General features: G+C 44.9%; 1 protein-coding gene across 18 annotated transcripts in view; it reads left to right on the top strand.

Annotated features, from left to right (window-relative positions):
* The window catches only part of HSPG2 (heparan sulfate proteoglycan 2), a 903,404-nt gene that overhangs the window by 301,753 nt on the left and 576,546 nt on the right, over window positions 1-25,105 (top strand). For all 18 annotated transcript variants that reach the window (XM_085608925.1, XM_085608919.1, XM_085608917.1 and 15 more), the window contains 5 exons: window positions 1,130-1,249; window positions 2,608-2,739; window positions 10,168-10,312; window positions 13,516-13,667; window positions 23,970-24,116. In XM_085608925.1, coding sequence (XP_085465051.1) covers window positions 1,130-1,249; window positions 2,608-2,739; window positions 10,168-10,312; window positions 13,516-13,667; window positions 23,970-24,116 — 696 coding nt within the window. The remainder of the gene's footprint in view (window positions 1-1,129; window positions 1,250-2,607; window positions 2,740-10,167; window positions 10,313-13,515; window positions 13,668-23,969; window positions 24,117-25,105) is intronic.

Below are 25,105 nucleotides of genomic sequence, written 5' to 3'. Positions count from 1 at the left end.
GATGGCTTTCTTGGTGATTGTGAAGGTGAGATCAGGTCTAAGAGGATGGGAGGAAACCACAAGAGAGCAAATAAGGAAGACAAATACTGTAGAGGTTAAGATGGAGAGGAGGAAAGGAAAAATGCCAGAGTAGAGTGGGGTGAAAAGAAACTGCTTGACAGAGGGATTCAAGGCCAAGTAAGAGTGCGATGAAGAAAGTTGCTCCCAGGCAAAGACTCTGGAGTGAACTGGGAAGGTTGTTTCTGGATAGAATGAATTTAGAATTTAGTGTGAATGAGTTATTCAGTAAGTTAGTGTTGGGGGTGGGGGGTAAGAAATGTGGTGTTTATTAAGGAGCCAGGCCTTCAAGAAAGATTGGGATGAGTGTAATAGGACAAGAAAGCACGGTGAAGAGAAAAGAGAACACATGCAAATTTATACTGGCAAGAGGGAGCGGTAGAATAGTAAATAAGAGGGCATTAAATTGCGATAACAAAGGGGGCAGACTAGAACAAGAGAAAGGGCTGTTGGAGCAAGCCTTGGAGTTTGAATTGAGGACCGAGAAGGGAGCTATCCTGCATACAACAGTGTGAATTGGGAGGAGGCTAAAAAACAGACAGCTGGGTTTGAAGCAACCTTGTGTGAGCATTGCATATTTAGTGGTCCTGAAAACTTGTCAGTGAGGCTGATATCACTTAATGAAGAGGTGCAGTGGGGAAATCAAGTGGGGAGTAGATATTTGGGTGTATAGTTTTGGGTGTAAATTCTAAAGAGGACTTGCAAAATAAGTCCCTTGTGCTTAGGACAGATAGTATAATTGCAGCAGTCTTTGATTAAAGAGCCAATTTTTCGAAACATAACTTCTGATCTTAAACTTTCTCTCTAGAACTCTGCTGCATTCTAAAGAGACCTGACAATTGTTGTAAACTTGTATTGAGTTGAGAGAGTTCGGTTTCTCAGTGTTTTCCTGAAGTAACTCCAGGAATTGTTAATGTAAAAGAGTATTAAGTTTTAAAAGCTTGCGTAATGCCCTGATTGACAGGCTTGTATCAGTTTGGCCGTCCTTCTTTTCTTAGTTGCAATAATTATTTACCCTTGCTGCACAGCAGGAGTATGTAGGCTGGCCTAATAATGTCCCTCCCCTTTCCAGGTACACCATCTCCATGTGAACCAAATGAATTTAAATGCCAGAATGGGCGGTGTGCTTTAAAGATCTGGCGGTGTGATGGCGACGATGATTGTGGTGATCGGTCAGATGAGTACAACTGCCGTAAGTGTACCTACATGACACTTGGTTGCATGTTTGCATGAATGACACCCTTTCTTATCATACTCGTTTCTCTCCTCAACCATCATCTGTTGCTGCTGTAATAAAGCTTTTATGCCAGTTTTCACACATGAATAGGTTCCATGCCAATGGTTTCCTTCATAAAGAAGTACTAGAGTCGCTCTCCTAGTAAAGGTATGGCCTGCCAAGTGGCCATGTTTAAGCTTTGAGACACACTTTCACAAAACCTATCGGTAATGCACAAGTTAGCTCCATCCCCACCCCCACCCCCATGCCAATGTCAACCGCAAACACATCATCAACATATTCTCCTATGCGAATGACATGCAACTCATACTCTTTCCTCTTGGACAAGACCCCAACTCGTGGAACAATGTATTGCCTACATGGATGAAGTCCAGTTCTCTCAAGCTCAACAGAGACCAGACAAAAATTGTGATCTTTGGAAAGAGCACCTCACCTAGAGGCTCCACCAGGTGGCCAATTGTCCCTGGTCCCTCTCCCACCCACAGCACCCATGCCAGGAACCTCTGAATCCTCATTGACCGCAAACTGGACATGACCGCACAAGTCTTCCCCGTCACCGCATCCTGCTTCCACACTCTGATTCTGTGGAATATCTTCAAATGGCTGCCTAGCAACACCTGCAAGACCTCTTACACATCTTGTCACATGCAAGCTGGACTATGGCAACGCCCGCTATACAGATTCAGCATACAACTCACAAGAAGATTATAAACTATCCAGAACTCTGCAGTGAGACTCGCAGTCAATCTTCCATGTAGGTCCCACATCACAACCCACCTCGGGTGCTCAGCTGGCTCCCGGTATACAAATGTGTGCAGTTCAAACTCCTTCCTCACAACTTCAAAGCCCTACACAACAGAAGCCCTGCCTACCTGAACAGTTGCAATCCCCAAAGGCACCTCCTCTTTGCTGGATTCCTGCTTACAGAAACAGTTCCGGAGAGCAGGCCTTCCCCTACATCGCTCCCAAACGACAACCCGCTGCACATCCTTCTCCTCTTGTAGAATTCAGCAAGAAGCTGAAGACCTGGCTCTTCTATTAGCCAATCCCCCGCCTGTGGCGAGGAGAGTCACACATCTGACCAGCACCAGGATACCACCCCAAGTGATCTTGCACTCTAAAAATTCTCATAACATAACCTGTTTAGTGTGATTGAAACTATTTTCTCCTTCTCTTCTTCATTTTGTAAGTTATACTATTATTTATTACTGTGTGCTTCTTTAACCGTTTTGTAAAGTGACTTCTGGTACTTTTTAATGACATTGAACAATTTTAAGAGTTTGAAATGACCAGACATACCTTATGTTTTTCAGCTACCAAAGGCCCACGTGATACTTGTGCCCCAGACCAGTTTATCTGTGTTTCTTCACGCACCTGCATTCCTGCCAGCTACCAGTGTGATGACGAGGCAGACTGTGAAGACCGCTCTGATGAATTTGGCTGCCGTAAGTTATCACTGAAAATTATTCCTAACGTTGGATCTGTTTGACTTTGTGAAAAGGGACCGTTCTTGAGTTGAAGTCTCTGCCTATGGCCAGCAGAGCTAGTTCTATGAGACTGCTTCTTCGCATGTCTGAAACCAGACATGGTTTTCCGTTACTGTTTGGGGTCGGTATGCAGCTGCCTTGATTCTACAAGTTACGTTGTGTGCCTAATGTCACACTCATGGTTCTTGTACTGAAGGCCCAGATTGACGCACTAGAACCGATGTTCACCATGCCTCTACATATGTGTACCGTTCCTCTATTCACCAGTCCTGATCTCCTCTTCTACAATGTTTTATTCCTTGTTCTCTTCTGTTACATTGCCTATTTAAACTCCGCTCTACCACTAGCCAGTGTTTGCCTTGGGCCTACCCTAGCTATGCTCTCTATTTCTTAAATAATGACTCACTGTTCATCATGCCCGCCAGTTTGATGAGGACAAAGGAGAGCTGGGACACAAGTGTCATGGTTGTTTCCTCTGTCAGTCTCTATCCATTTCCCATTTGTCTACATGCTCCTGTCTTCCATGTAGACTTGTTGCTCAGGTGGCGATGCAGGCTCAGGGCATGATGCATGAGGAATCAAGTTTGTTCCATTGAACTGAACTGTGTGTAGACACTCAGGTTAACTTTGCAGTGACCCTTTAAACTGCAAACTGTGAACCATCTAATGTTGAATTCTGCATGTACTCAAAGCAGTACAAATCAAATACCCCCTTTAATGAAAGGAAACTATGTTGTGTCTCTGGTATGACCTGCATGTCTTATACCACAATAATAATAATGCAATGAGTCTACATATCACCACTGAGCATTTAAGCAGATCGCCTTGTTCCATTTCAAGTAATTTAAATAAAACTTCCAGTGTTTAAATATTCAATGAACCTATAGTGTCTCAAAAAATGGTCCATACTTGGTTTCCTCCCTGTATACAATACCCCTGAATTATTCTTTCTGCTAGTTTAGAGCTCTAATTCCATGTACATCTATACACTCTGCCCATATTATGGTGCAGCCACATAACTGATTCCATATATCTCACTGTTGCAGTATCCACATAAACCTTCTTTTGCCATAATCTCGCTCTAAAATTATTACTAACCCTTCTTGCCTCCATCCCCACAGGCTTCCATAAATGATCATAATCTCCTCTCTCTGCTTTTTGTATAAATCTCCCCTAGAGCATTGCTTGAAGTATGAGGAAATACAACTCACTTCCTCCCCCTTTGTCCACAGGTCCCTGTTTTCCCACAGCAGTCTCTCATTGCCCCTTCTAGTATATGTCTCATTTTCCTCCACTCATTTCCCACTTTGTAATGCAACTATCTTACACTGTGACCCCAAAATCAACTTCTCATGATGAGATCTTAGAACCACCTTTTCTATCCATGCTGCCACAGTGGCTTCTTCATACATACCATCACATGCCCAGGTGGTGAACTTGCGTGAGTTGGAGTAGTCTTTCCTGCACGAATTGTGTGAAACAGTGGGGCTGAAGCTTACTTTTTTCCAGCATAGTTTTTGACAGAAACTATCCAAAATGCCACAGATGTTTCCATCCCTTGTGACAGCGCAGTCATAAAATGAAGCAGTGCTTGAAAGTCATGAAACTCTATCATAGCAGGTAAACAAAGTCCCTATTCTGATGAGATAATGCCATACCATCAGTAATACGTGTCCCTGAAGCGACATGATTGATCACTGAGTTATCTGCTTCATGTTATTTAGAAAGTGATGAACGTGGTCACAGATCATCAGTTTGCCATTCTTCCCATACTCTATCCTTTATAGGATACCAGTTTATCTGATAGAGACATCTAGCCGCGGATTCCTTAACTTAAAATATCCCCAGGCGTCAGACTGGATCCGGGAAACTTTCTGCAGCAGCACCTCTGCGCGCTGGGGGTGACGCCGCACGGCTCCGCCACGACGTCGTCCACGGACATTACGTCAGCGGAGCCGTATAAGCCCCTCCTGGTGCACTGACATCAGTTTTCTTTTCCGCGTCCCAACGCAGATCCTGAAAAACCAGCGGTTCCTTGGCCTGTTATTCGGGCCATCTCAATGCCTTCAGCGTCACGGAACAGTGTGCGATGCCTTCGGGCTTTAAAGCGTGTGAGACCTGCACGCGGCAAATGTCACGGATCGGCATGCCATATGTATGTGGTGCCTGGGAGTGCACCACGACTCCGAAGAGTGCGACGCCTGTCGGCAGATGAAACCAAGCTCCCTATGGGAGTGTCGTATTGAAGCTGCTGGCTGCCCGGATGTCCGGTCCTGTGCCTTCACGCCACCGATCTCCCTCTGGGAATCGGGCATGCTCATGGGGTCGTTCCCGCGGACGTCATTCAGAGACAGGTAAGCACAAGCGTAAGTCACGGAGGTCGTCCTCCCGTAAACGTGACGCTGGGGCCCGCTGCTCTCTGTCTTTGCCAGGCACAGGCGCCCAGCAGTCGTCTTCCCCCATACCTACACTTCCCGGGTGTCGGAGCAACAAGGACCCAAATGGAGGGCCTATTCAACGGCTCTCCAGTCTTTCTTTGGGCCACCCCTTCTCCCTGGTGGGCCTTCGGGTCCCACAGAGGAGGAAGGCACTCGTGTCGGCTCTCCGCCGGTGGATTCGTCCTCTGGGCCGGCTGCGTGCATCGACTCCGGTTCCGGAGTCGATACGACGTCGACAGGACACAGCCCGGAGGGGCATCCCAGTCGTCAGTCCGCCCCACCCGTCCAGTCGCCGCATAGCCCTGTGCGGCTTCCTGTGCTGAATTTGACTGCGGCACAGAGTTAAATGCCCTGTCGACCTCCCCGCAGGTGGAGGCCGGGTCGCAGTCTGTCCCTGCCGAGATCGAGTCCCCTCTGGAGGTTCTTGACGTCGATGCGGCGTCGGTCGATGCCGGCGCCTACAGCTCCTCTGTTACAGGAGGGTAAGATCCCTCTGGGCTCACTGTGCCTGGGGTCATTTCGGTGCCCCTTGGTACAGCTGCCTAGTGTTCCATGGCCTTTGGATCAACCTCAGGCTCCTCCACCTTTACTGTCTAGTGGACGAGTTAGCCTCCAACCGTCCACGACCAATGGTTTGTTGTCTTCCCCCCAGAATGGTGACCGAGGCTAGTGCGGCTTTCGCGAGAGCTGTTTGCAGGGCCGCGGATGTTCTTTGCTTGCAGCCCCCTGCTATTTTCCTGCCCTCTGATCCTTTACTGGATCTCCTCCACATGGTGCCTCTGGACGTGGAGCCTTTGCTGCCCCTTGGTGGGTCTTTGTTTGACATCCTGCTTGGAACCTGGGCACGGCCCTCCTCTGGTGACCCTGTTGATCGGCAACCAACAAAAAGAATACCTGCCACGATTATTCACGGAAGGCCCTAATACGGGTCCTAATCAAAATGACCACCCACCAACCATGGCAGACAACCACAAGAATTGAGAAAAACAATTATTCAACAAGGGTGTGATTTAATCAAAATAGTCGATTGAGTTTATTTTTCTGTATTTCTAACACCATTCTAATATAGATACATATGTATATTGCAAAACATAATTTCACAATTCGAATAAATGTAAAATTTCTGTCCCACACAACTCATTCAAATACAACAATCATACTATCATACATTCCATAACATCATCCTAAATATCACAACACACAAATTATATTCATGAAGTAAAAATAACATCAACATGATAAATATGCCATATATTAATTGAATAACACAATGGCAGTTGGCATCCAAAATGTATGGGTAGAGAGGTTTCAACTACCCAGTAGCATTAAACGCCAACGCGCGTTTCGGTGTCAAGCCCCCGCCGGGGCTACACCTTCATCGGGGCAGGATGGGCCAATGGTGTGGGACAGACACACCTGGCAGTCGGATTCTTTAGGGTGATCAAGGGATAATAGTTACCCCCCAGAACTGTCGGAAAGACTTCAGGGAGGGAAAATGGCGTTAGATCAAGATCTAAGGAGTAGATAAAGGAATCTATCGGTGTCCACTGAAATTCAAACCCAGGGAGAAAATTAAAAGGGTCCAGGAAAGCAGAAGCGATAATGCTTAGTATGATCTCATAAGGTCAAAATGGTGGACGAAAAAGGCTCACTGTCAATATTCATATCAGGACACAATTCGGTATCTGAATATATGGGCAGGCTTCAAAGTAAATCAATCTCTCGACTCAGCAGCTCGATACAACAACGCCATCCTCGAACAACTTGTTGATGGCTAAGTTCTCTCTGGAACTTGGTGGAGTTCAGTCGCAGACCCGCCTCCTCTATGGGTATGGCTTTGGTATCTATTCTAAGTTAATGAATCTGCGGCTAGATGTCTCTATCAGATGGACGAGTTACTTCCCTTACCCTCAGTCCTAAAGAACTGAATTTGCTCTTTTCTCTACCAAGCATAAACAATTTTTTAACCTGAAGCTATTAAATAATTTGAAAATCTATTGCATCTCCCTGTCACTCACCCACAGTTTTTTTTCGCATCGGATCACATTGAACTCATCCGCATCCATGATCATGAAAATAAGCTCTCCAGATCTTGACCTTTTTACCTTCATACTTAAAGAAAATTAAACCACTCATGTCACCTTCTAACATCAGTCCATGTATTTTTTCTATCAAGATTAGACTTCGAAAAGCAGTCCTTGTGGCACCCCTCAGACCGTTGAAGACTTTGCTACATGTGTCAGCCAGACTTGTATCATCAACCAATTAGTTCGATCATTTCACACCAGTCGTCACTGATTTGCAGTGCCTCCTTATTGAAGAGAGAGCAAAGTTTAAATTGCCATCCTGCTGACTCTCCTTCCTACCTCTCCAGCTGCTCAAGTTATCAGACAGCACAGGAACTTTGAGAAGCAAAACATATAGCCTCCTTCTGTAGCCGCCTAGCTTCAAAACTGTTCATGATCAGCACCAGTCCTTCTCAGGAGCCACCTCCTTTCTATGGATCTCGCTACCTGTGAATGTGAGAACCAAACCCACAGTACTGTCTTTCATAAGCAACTACAAGAACACCTGTTTAGACTATATTATACTCTTTAAGCCTAATATGATCTATCACTTTCTTGTTTGCTTTGCATGTTGGTGTGGGCTTTTCTCCTCCTTTGCCCCTCCCATCCTCCCCCCTTCCTGTATTTCCTTCTCTTCTACCCCCTGCATTTACCCCTTCCCTCTACCTCTTCTGCATTTGCTCCCTGCCATTGTCCTTCCATCTTTCCCTCTATATTCTTCGGCCTCCTACTCCTCCTACCTCTTGCTCTGGGCCCTGTTCCCTTCCCCATTACCACCTCCGCATCTACTGCTGCCCTTCTCCTTGCCCTCTTATCCTCCTCCTTCTACCTCTCGCCGCCACAAGTACCTTTTGCAGTACGTAATTCCCCTCATATTCCCTGCCTTCCCCTCTTCCATCCTCTCCTTCTCTTCTCTCACCCACTACCTCCTTTTCACTCTCCCTCATCCATTACCACCTTCCCTGGCTCCTTCTCTCAGGCCTTCTTTTCTCCCGTCCCCTCTTCCTTGGCAGCTTTACTCCTATACACTTCGCTCCAGCCTGTCCTTTCTTCTAGCTCTCCCTTCTTCCTTCATGGTCCTCCCCCTTCTGTCTATGCTCCCTTCTCTCCTTTAATTGTGCCTCCCCTAAGCTCTTTGTTCACCCTACTTCACCTTCCCATTACCCCTTCCCCATGCCTTCCTCTTCTAGCTTCATCTCCAAGTCTCTTTATTCTCCCACTCCCTCTTGCCTGCTCTCCTCCCTTCCACCTTACTAGACCCCCTTCCACCTGTGCCATACTCTCTAGTCTATACACACCAGTGGAGAGTTAGAGGTGTAGAGGAGTTGCCCTTACACTACCCAAGTGCTAGGGGCTAGGAGACTCTCCATGCTACTAGATGAGTTTTGATGCTTAGGAATCCATAGTTTGGGTTAAGGAAGTAGCAAGGGTGTACCTCCCTGTAGTCGCACACTCCTCAAGGGGTGGTGCTGGTCCATGAACCTAGTATTCCCTCGTCCAACCGGTGCCTCATCTAGTAAGCATGGTCTAAGTGTGTTAGACAGGGAGCGTACATTAAAAGTCCTGCCAAAGGCATTTGATCCATATGGGCAATGATAAGGCTAAAACATGTTGCCAATAAACGTTTAAAGAAAAACACAACATATAAGTGGATAAATAACACACTGTCTGTCATCTGATATCCACAGATGATTTTGTTTTTAATCATACCTAGGATACCCAACCAATAAAGGAATAATTTCTGTGGGACGTCCTTAGTATTTTAAAATCTGAATCCATGTCTTTGTTCAATACCACCTTATCAAGAACACCCAAAATACGGTTGAGTCCACCGTGGTGGTATCATCCGGATCACGGTGTTGGGTCACCGAGGATGAAGCATGCCACAATATAAGTGGGTTAGGTGACCTATACAAATATCTTTGGATACCTGTAGATAATTAGAAGGGGTTTAACAGGAGATTAGCTAACCCCTAGCACATTTAGTGTGGTATATCCTCTCTAGTATCCCTTCCTCCGCTTATCTTATTGTGAAGTGCCTAGGATTGTGCCACTGTTCTGTTACTATGTAAAAAGCTCCTATACCTCTTGTTGTTCCACGCCGTAAAAAACTATTAAAATAATAAATATGTTCCTGCACTACCATCATATGCGGAGAACAGCTTCTGGCATCCAGACCAATTCTCATAGACCATGTATACCCCCATGTGCCCTTTAAATATCCTGTTTTATCTTTTATGTACACATGTACATAGAAACACCAGTTATCTCACTTGACTTTCACCAATTCCTCACTCGCAACCGCTGCTAGATGCAGCTGGGGCTCATGGTGTATTTGGTGACCTGGCATAGTCCATACCAGTGACATCCGCTCCATGCTGTCACTTGTCTGCCCTGCTTTTAGTTATTAGCCACAGGAGCCGACCCACCTAGCCACATCACCTATTTTATAGAAGTCTGTTTTCTCCTCACGTCCTGGCCCCAGTATTACAAGGCATATTGACTCTGGATCCAAGGCATTATAAGGGAGTTAAGGCACCTATGTTAGCTTGCTGAAACACCACATGGGCAGGCTTCAGAAGGCTGCATGATTATACAGTATAATTACCCGTTTACACCCACATCCCTGGGATTATTTGCACATGTGATATTGGATTGCAAAGCAGCACACTTGGGTGCAAAGAATTCAGTCCAAAAGACTAAAATGAAACTGTTCATGTGGCAGAGCTTGTTGCAATTACAATGGAACAGATGATTAGTGGATCAGAGCCTCTGTGCTCCTAAGGATATACAGCCATCACATAGATCTACAAGTCACACGGAAACACCTTGTCCACTTGTGTTGCATCAATCTTCTGTTTGTCTTCTCTCTTCCTGTGCAGGCCCCCCACAAGTGATCACACCTCCTGAGGAGTCCATCTCCGCGTCTCGTGGGGAGACTGTGCGTTTTACCTGCGTGGCTGTTGGAGTTCCTACACCCATCATAACTTGGAGACTGAACTGGGGCCATATTCCCACAACCAGCAGGTGAGCATTACCTGAAACTCTCATCCAACAAGAGGTGGTTAGGTGAAAATGTTTTGTTGATCATGTTTACACACCAAACAAAGTTTCTTATTGCTGTATACTGAGTTGCATAGGAACGAATGTTAAATTATGGATTTGATAATAAACTATTTAGTGCCCTGTGGACATGCTGGGTGTCTGAATTCATTTGAATTGAAGGAGGGAATGGGCTCCAAAGGAGTGCAGCTTCTGCACGCAATGCACGATTGCCTAGCCTAACTCAGTAGAAGGAAATTATAGTCCACAATCCATTGGCAGAAGGGTGTGGAAGCTTACTTCAGGAATATGTTGAAAACATAAATCAGAAAAACGTTGTCACTGTTGCCAAACATTATGTCAGGAGACTTGAAGGCAATAAGCTTCTTCTTATTGGGAGCTGACTTACGGTCATAGGATTCAGCAAAGTTGACTCCTTTGTTGATAAAAAATTACAAAGACTCAGGTATGCCTTGTTCTTGTAGTCAATGATGTAAGAGACAAAATCTTATGGGGTAAGGAAATTGTTAAAGTCTGCTTTCGCTTAATGAAAAGATGCGGGATGGGTGAAGGAACTAAGGCAAGGGCTTTAAAAAAGTCTGAATAGACTAGTATACCCAGATGCCATACCATAGATGCCGTTCCATGTTGGTAGGAGGTGGCTATTAGCCAAGAGAGTAGGGCAAAAACGGACTTCCCACAAAGGTGAACTACCTGAAGAATAAGTCTGACTAACTTGAGAAAATTCTCTGTCCACCAGTGAACACCATTTAAAACTGAGCACCCATTAGACTGAGAAACGTTTCACTAATCTTTCAGCTGGAAATAAGCAGAAGTCATAAGTGTTTATTAGCAACCTCTGGGGCACGCCTCAACTTCTGCTTGAAAGTATGACCTCAACAGTGACATGGCAATTGATTGTGAATGACAAGAAAGGACTGGAACTAGCTCTGCTCTGACACACAAGGCTTGATGAGCATTACAACATATGTGGATGGTTGATGGTGCTTAAGGCCATTGAAAGCTCTAAGATGATCAAGGCCCTAGGCTTCTGCCATTCACCTCTAATCTCCTGTTCAGCAGCGAGAGAATACCACACTCAGACCTTATTCTCAGCCTGAAAACCACTTTAAGTGGGTATAATTTAATGTTGCATCTTTTGGTACAGTGCTGCAGGTGCACCATAGTATATTGTTCCAGGACAGTGGCTGGAGTTTGGAGGACATATATGGTATGAAATGGTTTAAATCTGGTTCGAGTGTCTGATTCTTCTGGAGTGCCGTAATTACTGCAGCTGTGAAGGAACATATACTCATAATTGGGAATTGTTCACTAATGGTCTAATATGGTGATCAACAATCTTACCAGGAGATTCATTTAAACAATCCAAGCAAGGGTGGGAGCAGCTATAGTTGCTGCCTGAGGCACAGAGGTCATCAAACTCTTCCATTATAAGACAGTTAGTTACATTTTGCTCCACTAAATCTTGTGGAAGATAACATGTGGTATTATGATGTTTTCATGCTATATGTTCTAATTTTATACACTGTAACCTGTAAGAAATCTACCAAACTCTTATGAAATGTACAGTTTAAAAAAAATGGATTCAGACAAATACTTCTGAGTCTAACTGATTGTAGGGGCTCGGTGGTGGTCATGTTATTGCTTTTAGTGGTGTTGGAGGACAAGCCTGTTTCAATTTGGCTTTTCTCTGTTCAAAGTAAATATACAGGATTTGCTTTTAGACAGTCCTAGGTTTGGTCGAGCCATTTAACTAGACTTGAGAAATGCAAACATTAAGTATTGATGCAGATATCAAGAGTATTATAGTATTACAAGGAATTAGTAGAACTTCGTGTCTGAACTGGCACTAGGTTGCTAAATTAGAACAGTTCCTAAAACTGATCAAGTTTAGACATTTGACACGAAAGAGGAACTCATCGACATGAACCAGTCAGTGAAAAAGATTCCCAAGATGATCTTGGAGAAGGGTTGAATCTATGTTCCAAAAGGTTGGAGTAGGTGGCCAGTGGATGATTCAACTACTTGCTGACACCTTTCTGTTTTTCACACTTCTACCTACTGTTGTATATTTTCTTTGCACCGTTTTGTGCTTTCCCTTGCTTCTTCAAATTGTTCCTTGTAGTCTGTATGACTGTCCTATCCTGGCACCCTGAAGTGGTGCATAGGTTGACAAATATAATGAATGGAAAATGGTTGAATAGGTACAGTGCATGTCTTTGGATAAAGAAGGCAAGATTGTAGTTTGAGTGGAGAAAGGAGTATGGCAAGGAGGGAACAGAGCATGATTGAAAGGTTTGGGGGCATGTAGTCTGATATTTTGAAGAGAAAGGAGGTCATTTTGCTTGGGGAAGGTAGAGGTCTGTGAAGCAAGAGGGTAGGAGTTTGTGGACCATGGTATTGGGTAAAAAGCAGATCTTTGAGGAGTTAAGCTAGAGGATTTTGAGGTAGGAGTTATGAAGGCGAAGCTCTTTTGGTTCAAGGTTGGCTGATGGTTTATTGAGGAGGAAATGAGAACGAAAGAGGTCTGGTGCGCAGGGCACTGTGCAAGGCATTGAGTAATAATGCACAGTGTGTGGGTTGGGGAGGTTGTAAGGCTTACGTTGCACTATTATGACTTTAAGCCAGGTGTACAATACATTAGATATGGGTGCAGTGCACAGTGTGTGGGGTTGGGGAGGTTGTAAGGCTTACATTGCACTATTAGGACTTTAAGCCAGGTGTACAATACATTAGATATGGGTGCAGTGTGGTGGGTAGCTGCTTGAGCCTATGGCGTGGTTCACTCAGTGTTGAGTGATCATAGTATTGATGAAGGCCACTCCTCAGCTCTTTGCTATTTAAATATGCATTTGAATAAAGCTATGATATTGACATAGTTGCCTGTTACCTTACGCCATGAATGTTCTCATTAGCAAGCCCTGAATTTTTATCCAGCAGCTCTTTGTATTTTAGGACTTGGAGGCTTAAGAAAATTAGAAATCTTCAGTCGAAAGTGTTGTTGTATAATACACTAGAACTAGTGAAGGGGACTCATTTGTCAATTGTCAGTTGTGCATCTTGTGGGGGTGAATTCAAAACATGAAGAAGGAAGACTCACCAGTGCAGTTTTTTCTAAGCAATTCTCTCTTATCTTGTGTGCTCCCCTTCCTTTCTCACATCTCCAGAGTGTCCATGACGAGCGAGAATGGTCACGGGACTCTTGTCATTCGTGATGTAAAGGAGGCAGATCAAGGTGCCTACACCTGTGAGGCCATTAACACAAAAGGCATGGTCTTTGGAATCCCTGATGGTGTGCTGATCTTGAAGCCAAACCGGGGTAAGTCTGAGGTGCATACATACATCTGCTGGGTCTCTAAAGGTCTACATCTTCTATTTCTTAATGCTACTGCCACAATTACATTTGGCTTTGTAAGGATCTGGATTGTTCGCTTTGGGCGATGGTGGCCTCATCCTTGAAATGAACTGTAGTTGCGCATTCATTAAGATAAACAATCCCATACCCAGAAAGTAACATTGTTTTTTTTTAAAGGCATATTGGGCTAACCTTAGGTAGCTTAGCAGAAGTGCACCAATTTCATTCGCCCAATACATGTGAGGGTATAAATAACATTACAAAATAAATCATTTAAGTTAAGAAATAAAATAAATTCACAGAGCAGTTGATTTAAAAGGAAACACTTTAATGATTTTAATAGCACAGCCATAATCCATAATCCAATCCAATGAAAGGGTGGAGAGTTATTAATCACAAATTTGCATTTTATTTTTGCATTGAAAACACTTTCTGATGTCTGAATCTCAGTACGGCAGTGACTTGGTTGTGATGTTCTAAATAAACCTTCAGGAATTTTACGCCGAGCCACAGACCTCCTGTATATTTCTGGATCCGGACAAGACAGGTCTTCAGTCCTTGTCTGACAGAGATCAGGGTGACCCCTTCTAGTAGCCATGTTGCTGCTGACCCTGGGTAGCAACTGGTTGGAAAAGTGCCTTCCAGGAAAGGCCCCAAAGAATAGGAGGAAAAAAACGTTGGTCCAAAATACTCCTAGTGGCAAGGACTAGGCTCTGGATGTAGAGTGGCCACCTCAGGAAAAGGAGATTGCTGGAGTGAAGAAGTAGAAATGACAACACCAAAGAGCAGAAAAATGATAGCTTAGAGTCTAGGAAGAAATTACCTAATCACTGGAGAAGCCAGAGTGAGACCACTGCGACTGGAGTACTCAAAGCGTTGTGACGCAATGAGTGACCATCGTTCTGCTCCTTAAATAGGGGGGAAAAACAAAGTGCTTAATAGGCCATCTTAAATTGGGCAGTTCCTTTCAAACCTCGATGAAGAGGGGCCATCTTGGATTGGAAAGTTTTAAATCTTCCCAGAGGCATGAATGAAAACACTCTGGGAAGAGGAAGCACTAAGGAGGGAACTTTGATTCCAAACATGGCCCCAGGGAGAGGAACGCTGGATAGGATGGCAGCACCAGCGGTCTAGCCACCGTGAGGTGAGTTTTATATAAGGAGGTGGTGGCTCTGCCCACGGCTAGCATTCAGTGCTAGGGCTTGTGAGAAAGCGGCAGAGCATAACCACTGTGGCAGCGGGCTATTTGTTTTTAATATGAAAGCAAGCAATGGCTCCAGCACTTGTATCAAAATGTTCTGTGTCTGCCTCATGATGCACCACTTGACCCCGAATTTTGAGAAACTTCTATTGGAAATCAAAGGGCATGGATTCCAGAGAGAGTCAGATTTGTCAAGCACCAGTCTTAACGACCAAGGCCAAAATCTCAGTTCCTACTAGACCATCTTCTTTTCCTATGGGATGCTCTGCCCACTCCATTACTGTGACCATCCCATCACCCCTTGCCCCCCCCCCAACCTTCATGGGTGTAGACCAACAGAAGTGACTTCTCCTAAGTAAGCCCTCAGACCCCTCTTATTGTAGAACGCAATAGGCCAGCTCTCCTGGCCCTGCATATGGCTCTTAAAGCAGGGATTCAAGGAAGAGTTGAATTTCATCACTCCACATTCCTTTCCCAAGGAGATCAAGAATTCCTACACTTAGGTGTCTTCTTTTCTTCTCTGTTCTTAGACATATACTAATCTGCAACTAATGGGCAAGTGCTTCTTTATAGTATTAACCCAGCAGTGATTGGTGCCATTAAACCTATCACTAGAAAGTTCTCATTCTGTTCTTTACATCTCTTCCTGCTGTTTCTGGCAGAAGACCACCCATAAAGCACTATGTTCGAGGCATATAAGCTGCAGATCACACACTAAGCATAGATCGCCATCTGGTGTTGGGCCCAGATGTTTGCACTTGTTTTTGTCTTGGAAAAGTCTTTGGAAGTCACGAGATAGACGACTCCTCCTTTGGATGATAGTGCGCATGGGCATCGGCTCCATCTTCAGATTGTTTTTTTCCGCCATCTGGTTCGGATGTGTTTCTCGCGCTCCAGTTTGGAACCATCACCGATTCCACTCTCGACGCGCAATCCTTCACCGGTATTGTTTTCGATCACGATCCCTAGTCGCCACGCATCTCTTCTACATCGAAGTCCTCGATTCCGGTCGTTGACTAAGGCCTTCGGGCCTACCTGGGCCTTGGTATCTGGCTCATGGAAAGGACGCCATTCAAGCAATGTCCTCACTGTGGGTCGAAATTTCCCCACACCGATCTGCATGAGGTGTGCAACCTCTGCTTGTCTCCGGAGCACGAGGCCAGAGACTGCATCTTGTGCCTCTTTCCGCTCGAAGAAGACCATTTGAGATCGTCGAGCCAGGAGAACAATGGCTCTCTCGTCGGCGCCCATTCCCGATGACATCTTCCAGGATGGCGTCGATGTACCTGAACAGGAGCGAATCGAAGAAGGCCCCGTCAGCGCTTCCGAAGCCGATGACTCCGACATCGAGGACATCACTCCTGGGCAGCGGGTCGTAAGTAATGATGTCGACCCCCTCCCCCTTCCCTGCACCATCGAAAAAGGCTTCGGTCACACCTTCACCTTCAGGCCCAGATGCACACCGAGAGACTGCTTCCCATGCCCCGCCCTCGGGCCCGGCAAAGAAGCCTACTAAGCCTTCAGGCGACTCGGGCTCGAGTCAGTCTACCATCGGTACCGAGCGGTCACTGGCACCGAAAAATAAACCGTCCTCCTCCTCCGTGCCGATCGCTGCCTCCACATCCAAGCACTCTGCACCAAAATCTACAGGCACCGCCCCAACGACTCTGAAAAAACACTCGGAGCCAAGCAAAAAGCCGATCCCGAAAGCTTCTGATTCACGCCCTTCGGACCAACCTCTTATCAGAAGAGCTATTTAAGCCAGACTCTAAACAGAAAACTCTTCTAAAATACCCTAAAACTGGTCAGCTGACTTTAAGTACAATGAAGAGACCATTGGATACGCCTGTCCCAGCTCCACCATCTAACAAAAGGGACATTGCCACATATCCCCTCAGGGTCCCTTCTCCACCTCCTCCCCCACCTCCTCCCCCACCTCCTCCTCCACCTCCTCCCCCACCTCCTCCCCCACCTTCACCCCCACCACACCATTCTCCTACACCATCTCCTCCACCAATGGATGATGATGATGACACCTCTGATGACACAGGAAGGGGTTCGGATGATGAGCCACTAGGGGGATCCACCTTATTCCCCTGACCCTTGGGACGATTATAGTATGCCAGATGTCCCTAATGTTCCACAGGATGACATCTACCCCTCCAGGCCTTCCCCTCCGGAGGACACAATGGGTTTTCATCTGCTTCTACAGAGAGGTGCCCAATACCACGGGGTTGACTTAAATACTGACCCTGTGGTAGAGGATTTCCATATGGACACCTTTGATAACCCATAAAGGTCTACCACTATTCTGCCCATGCTAAAAGGAGTTACCAAGCATGCACCTGAGGTATTTAAAGATCCTATCAGGGCTAGGGTCATTAACCCCAGGATCGAGAAAAAATACAAGGCTGCCCCAGCAGACCCAGCGTACATTAAGGGCCCCATACCACTAGACTCCCTTGTAGTCTCCAATGCTAGAAAGAGGGCCACCTCTCAAACACCAGGGGACGCTCCACCCCCGATAAAGAGTCCAAACTCTTAGACGCCGCTGGTAAAAGAACCGCTTAACAGGCAACTAACATATGGCGTATCGCCAACACTCCAGCACTGTTAGCTAGGTACGATAGGGCACATTACGACCAACTTGAAACCCTATTGCAACACCTCCCGGACAAATATAAGGACAAAGTCAATCACCTTATACAAGAGGGGAAACTCATCACCAGCACCTCTATTCGTTGCGCGCTGGACGTGGCAGATACTGCCTCCAGAGCTGTCAACACGAGTGTTCTCCTGCGTAGATATGCCTGGCCACGCATTTCAGGTTTCAAACCTGAAGTACAAAGTTCCATCTTAAACTAACCATTCGATCTGGAACACTTATTTGGCCCTAATGTTGATTCATCCCTTGAAAAGATGAAGGACACAGACACAGCTAAATCAATGGGAGCCTTGCAATCACAAGCTCCCAGACGTTCCTTTCGTAGTCCCTCTTACAAGGGCACCTCCAGAGGCTAGTCCCCTGACAACCCCTCCACCTCTTATAAGACTCCCACCCAGTCTACATTCACCAGAGGTTACCAGAGTGGAAGCTACAGAGGCAACAATCACAAAGGTAGAGGCAAGACCTACAACACCCGCTCTGCCTCCACCCCTACCCAATGACTTCCCACCGTTCCACCCCAGCCCATTCCACTCCAGTGGGGGGGGGAAGATTACAACAGTTCCTGCCTGTTTGGACCAACATCACCACAGACAGGTGGGCGAGACAAATCATTCAATCGGGCTGCTGCCTAGAACTCCCCTTTACCCCCCCCAAACATACCATCCAAACCGCACCCAATGTCGTTAGAACATTTATCGCTGCTCAAACAGGAAGTCATCTCCCTCCTACAAAAGAGTGCAATAGAACCAGTTTCCCTGCACCAACAAAACACAGGAGTTTACTCTGTATTTTCTCATACCAAAAAAGGACGGCTCTCTGAGACCTATTCTGGACCTCAGATCCCTAAACCTCTACATACAGTCAGACCATCTTCACATGGTCACACTTCAGCAGGTCCTTCCTCTTCTTTCACGAGGCGACTTCCTCGCCACTCTAGATCTCAAAGACGCCTACTTCAATATTCCCATTCACACATCTCACAGGAAATATCTCTGGTTCGTAGTGGACGGTCAACATTACCAATTCAAAGTACTCCCTTTCGAAGTCACCACAGCACCCCGGGTATTCACCAAGTGCCTGGCGGTAGTGGCAGCTCATCTAAGAAGACAGCACATTCACGTCTTCCCATATCTAGACGACTGGCTCATAAAAGCCAGCTCATACAGTCAATGTGTACACCACACTCACGCCACTATTCAACTACTCCACGACTTGGGGTTCACAGTAAACCACGCAAAGTCTCATCTACAACTGTCCCACATACAACAGTACCTAGGGGCCACAATAGACACCTCAAAAGCGTTCGCTTATCCCAGTCCAGCCAGGATAGCAAGCATGCAAGCCCTCATAACCAAATTTCAGCCTCTACACACTCTTCCAGCTCGAGTGTTTATGCAACTCATAGGGATGATGGCCTCTTGCATATTCATAGTGCCTCACGGAAGACTCCAGACGTGTCCTCTCCAAGAGTGCCTAGCACGCCAATGGAACCAGGCTCAAGGTCAGTTAACAGATCTGGTGTTGGTAGACGGTCGCACTCACCGCTCTCTGTAGTGGTGGAACACCAAAAACCTTTCCAAAGGGCGACCGTTCCTAGAGCCAGTTCCACAAATTGTCCTGACAGCGGACGCATCGCTCTCCGGCTGGGGAGCTCATCTTTTACATCACACCATGCAGGGCAGGTGGACTCCTCAACGGAAATTACTCCACATCAACCACCTGGAATTACTAGCCATATTCCTCGCCCTAAAGGCATTCCAAAAGAAAATATCAGGCAAGGCTGTCCTAGTCTGCACGGACAAAATGACAGCCATGAACTACATACAGAAACAAGGCGGGACACATTCTCTACAGCTCTCTCATCTAGCACAGAGCATATGGAGATGGGCTGTACGGCAGAACATTTTTCTCCTAGCCCAACATGTCCCGGGAGTCGAAAATAACATAGCCGATCTGTTAAGCCGTCAAACGCAACAGATTCACGAGTGGGAACTTTATCCGCAAGTTCTTCAACCATTTTTTCAAATATAGGGCCAACCACTCCAAAAACTGCACCTCTCCCCACGCCTCTTAACCCAGAGCCGTGGAGAGATCAGACCCCCAGACCCAGCTCAGCTCAACCTTGCGATCTGGCTCCTGAGGTCTTAGAATTTCGTTACCTTAACCTTCCCCCCCTGACTGTATGAACGTAACGGAGGCTAGACGTCCCACCACTAGGGCCTGCTATGCAGCCAAGTGGAAAAGATTTGTTATATATTGTCATAACACCATCAATCCCCTAGATGTGTCTATCCAACACATCATAGGTTACCTACTACATCTCCAAAGGTGTAACTTGGCTTATACATCTATTAGATTGCACCTCGCTGCCATAGCGGCCTATTTACAAAATAGGCAACACTTATCACTTTTCAGAGTACCTGCCTTCAAAGCATTTATGGAAGGCCTCAAAGAATAATTCCTCCCAGAGTAGCACCCTCACCTGTGTGGAATTTAAACTTAGTTCTCACAAGACTAATGGGTCCTCCATTTGAACCTTTACATAAATGTGAGCTACAGTTTGTAACATGGAAGGTTCCTTTTTTTAGTGCCCATCACTTCTCTTAGAAGAGTTAGTGAGCTCCAAGCACTGACCATTCAGGAACCTTTCTTACAGATACATCATAATAAGGTTGTTCTACGAACTAATCCTAAATTCCTTCCTAAAGTTATTTCTCCATTCCACCTTAATCAGTCTGTAGAGTTGCCAGTGTTCTTCTCGCAACCACAAACAGTCGCAGAAAGAGCTCTTCACACTCTGGATGTCAAAAGAGCACTGCTTTATTACATTGAGAGAACAAAACCTTTTCGCTAGACAAAACAGCTTTTCGTATCCTTCTCACCACCACATAAAGGCAACCCCATATCAAAATCTGGGATAGCAAGGCGGATTGTCAAATGCATACAGATTTGCTATCACAAAGCAAAACGAACATTGTCAGTTCCCCCTAAAGCCCCTCTACCCGAAAGATAGAGGCTTCAATGGCATTTTTAGGGAACATTCCCTTACATGACATCTGCAAAGCAGCTACTTGGTCTACACCGCACACATTCACAAAGCAGTATTGTGTAGATGTGCAAACAAAACAGCAAGCTAGTGTGGGCCAGGCTGTACTCAAAACATTATTTCAAACTACTGCAACCGATACTGGTGGTCGCCGCTAAGGAGGCGTACTGCTATACAATCTATGCTTAGTGTGTGATCTGCAGCTCATATGCCTCTTCCATGGGAAATGCTACTCACCAGTATGCATCTGTTCTTGGCATGTAGAGCTGAAGATCCACACACGGCCATCTACCTCCCCGGCTACCTTTATCTGTTCCAGTATTATCTTATTTAGATACAGCATACATGGGCATCTTTTCTGTTTCTCACAAAACTCCATTTCCCTGCTGGTGAAAAACAATCTGAAGATGGAGCCGATGCCCATGCGCACTATCATCCAAAGGAGGAGTCCCCTATCTCGTGACTTTCAAATACTTTTCCAAGACAAAAACAAGTGCAAACATCCGTGCCCAACACCAGATGGCAATCTATGCTAAGTGTGTGGATCTGCAGCTCTACATGCCAAGAATAGATGCATACTGGTAAGTAGCATTTTCCTTCAAGATTATGGAAGGGAGGCTCCGGCAGCTCAGCTGATTAGGGACCACCCTTTACCCATCAGAGGAAACCCCTATAAAACTGGTAATCTCCTTGTTGTCTCCCTTGGGAATGATGTGCCAGTGTGTCTGTGGGTTGGCCTGCCTTCAGATACCATTTCACAAAGTAACATGTCTTTAACATGGAGATTAAAATGGCAGGAGGTGCTGCTGGATTGCCTGCTTGCGTGTTGAAATGTACCCCAAACGTCATCTTCACAACAACCTGATATAGTATAGCGGTAGTGTTTCCTGACGGTGTTAGTACATGAAATGACATTCCCTTGTCTTGCTGGTAGTGAGCTTGCAGCAGAATCCTTTTAGTCAGAAGGACCATTTTCTTCTCAGCAGATCAATATTAACTGAAGGACTTCACATCTTTCGGAAACTCCTAGCTCAGGTTACATCTTTTCCAATTAGAACTGGTTTGGTATTTTCAGTTCATGATCCTGCAATTAACTTTTCTAGATATTAATTTGTGACATTTGTGCTAAACATCTAAGTTTACCAATGAACTACAGTTCAATATTTAGTTATTAAGTGCTGTAGGCTAGATTACAAAAATTGGGGTTTTAAATATGAGCCAGGCTTTAACAGTTGATATGCTGCACTTGCAATGCAGTAAGTAGCACTTTGTTCTCTGTTAGTACAGAGACATGTAAATTGGTAGATCTTGCCTGTGTCAGCTTCTTAACATTATGCAACTGGGACTTCACAGGCCTCAGTGCACATACTACAGTTGACTTATTAAACATTCGAGCCAGGCATAAGCATGTCAGAGCAGTCTAATGTGAACTATTAACACTGCAGGACGGCCTTCTGTGACACAGAGCTGCTGGTCAACTTCACTTCCATGTTTTTAAAATCCCACCTTTGGGACATAGGACATTTGTTCCACTTGTGCTGTTTTACTGTGAACTTACCTAAACAGAAGATATGCCAAGTGTTGTTTGCCATCGTGTTGTCTTTTGGATGTGGAGCACACACTTGGAGAGGTGTTTAGCAGTCAGTACACGGAAGTACAAATCACCAGCATTTTGGTTGCATAAAAATGAAATCCAGAAGACTCTAATGCAAATTTTCTTTCAGGCTTACTTTGCAAAACTGGACAAGCTTACTCAGATTACTGTCTTTACATCCAGTGGTTGCCCTAGAATTGTCCCTGCCAAGGTGGAGGTCTCATGAGCAAGTGTTCATTCATTTCCCTCAATTACTTGTTCTGCTTGCCCTGTCATAAATGCTATTTTCCTCCTCCCGTAAACAAGATCAGCACAGTAGTGAGATCTCTGCAGTTGTTACTGATTCAAGGCTCCTCTTACACCTCAGTAAATAGTCTACCTTAATAGGCCTGTAAGAGTGACCACCATGTCTGAATGAGTCAGTTTCACCAGGAAACACTCAAGTGGTTCCTGCTGATATTAATGTGTTCAAAACTGCCAGGCATAATACATTTAACCAGATAAGGATTAGATTATTGAGAAAAATTAAGGAAATATGGTATTGTGTGATGATAAAATTGTTTTCACACTTTTTGGTTTACATATCCTTTCTTGTCCAGAGCTACAGCATGGTTTTAGTCTGCCGCCCAAGTGTCAAACCTTCCACTTCCATCTAATACCTCTGCTTGTTTGCATTAACAATAGGAAAGACGTTTGGCATAATAATGTGAACAGTCCTATTATGTGATAGAGTACACCTCTTACTCTATATATGGAGTGCCATAGATGAAAAGTCATACTCTGACTACTTTCACACACACCTCTTGTGTTGGCCCCTTTGTCCCCTAAGAAATATGAACACTTTGTAGTTTTGGTTGTGTATATTTTCCTCAAAGAAATTACCACATACTTTGGATACATTTTCAGTTTGTTTACTTGCAAATATTTGGGGTTGGCGGCCTCAGTAAAGAGTCATGAAGACTATGCAATTAGTCTGTGATTGTGAAACAACTTTGACCTTTTGTTTTGATAGATGCAGAAAGTTAAAGTGCCACTTCCTGGGATCATAGCACCATCCTTAATATTTACTTGCACTTATGCATTCAACTAAATGTTTTTTTCTTTATCTAACTGGTTCACGGGTAAACCGAATGCTCATACCTATAAAACCTTGAGAAAAATACGCACGTGTTTGTTAGTTGATATTCATCAAATTCAAAGTTTCTTTGCCATTTCACTCTATATAGGATATCTTGTTCTTGAATATTTGTTCTTGCCATAATATTAACAATTCTTTTTTAAAGATGTGGAGGGGGAAAAATGTTGACTGAGAAAACATTTTTGGGTGCTTAGATTTACTTGTTGGGTGGCTCATGCCTTATGTGAAAGCCTTTGGCAGCCAAGGCTCATAAACTAGCAGTGGGTTGCCTGCGAGATTTGTAACCCATACCTAACCTACAAGATCCGAAATGCAAAATATTGTTGCCATAAAGTAAGGCCTGGCTCAGTGTTAGTCATATTACTGGACAGAATTGTCAAACAGCGCTTTGCTGAACAACAAAGCGCAGATTACAGGAAATATATGGGACAAACACGAGGGAGTCCCTCAAACCATTCCAGTATTTCCTTTCTGGTGCTTAAAGACTGCACTTGGGACGTCTGGGGAAGAGGACTACTTCATGTTGCACCAGTGTATAATGAGCCACATGAGGAAAGTTCTATGATAACAACATTTTGTTTACTTTCTGTTCTTATACTTTCTTTTCTCTTGTAACCAGGGCCCTGTCCTGATGGGCAGTTTCACGTTCCGGTCAGCTCCAAGTGCATCCCTTGCTTCTGCTTCGGGGTCACCAGAGTCTGCCAAAACACTGGTCGCTACAGGAACCAGATCCGACTTCGGTTTGATGTCCCAGACGACTTCAAGGGTAAGTGTTGTTTACTGTGGAAGGTTCAGGGGAGGCCATTCACCATGGATGCAAGAAATGAGCTGGTCACATTGTGCCCAATGCTGCCTGTGGTATAGCTGAAGTTTTAGTGGAGCAGTGGTTCTGGAGAAGCAGTACATTTATTTTCAGTAGATACAGTCAAGACCACTTGCTTATTATGCATTGCAGCATGGTTTAGTTACATGTAACGATACATAATATGAGATATGCATTGAATTTAGATTGTATGTGGAGGCTGATCCAGAGTGTCAGACCGTAAAGATGGGAGACATATTAGAGCAGCCAGTTGGGGCTTTCAATAGTGTTGACCTGGAATCAACAAGATCAGTGATGGTTGTAATGGCCAATAGACCGAAAGATGTATAGAATTTAGGATGCATTTTTGCACACTTACGTACACCAACCAACAAATGAATGCACAAATATTTGTTTGGTACTGATGAGACTAATTGCTATTTTGAGCAGTTTTTTCTTTTTTTAGGCTTAAAAAGTTTTGAAAATTAACAGAAAAATTCTGAACTTCTGGTACTGAGTGGGGTTGTCTTGGTATTGCTGTTATTGTTATTACTATTGCTTTTATCTACTGCAGTTATGATACTCCGAACTGAATGCCTTGTTGCTAAAGGACTTCATCTGTTTTGGCAATCTTTGTAGCTCCTATCATATCTCTTCTGTTGGTTTGAAATGTACAATATATCTTCTTTCATTCCTGTAATTCTTTAAAGATGCAGATTTTGCCGAATTTCCCTTCACTGCTACTAACTTCTGTTTAGAAAGAAGTCTTTGGGTATCATGGTTCTGAAATACTGGAGGGAGGCAACTAAGATTATCCAATGAGTCCATGTAACCAAGGATGAAATGCTCCAGTCCTGGCCTTTTCTTTTACAAATCATTGCTTTCAGGTGTGTTTCATTTAGATGAGTTGTATTTACCAGGACAAAGAATTAGGATGTCGATTGGATTCCCAA

Source organism: Triturus cristatus, chromosome 1_2 (genome assembly GCF_964204655.1).
Source record: "Triturus cristatus chromosome 1_2, aTriCri1.1, whole genome shotgun sequence".
In the NCBI taxonomy this organism is placed as follows: Eukaryota; Metazoa; Chordata; class Amphibia; order Caudata; family Salamandridae; genus Triturus; species Triturus cristatus.
The sequence above is the reverse complement of the archived record's forward strand: the minus strand, read 5'-3'. Positions and strand labels throughout refer to the sequence as shown.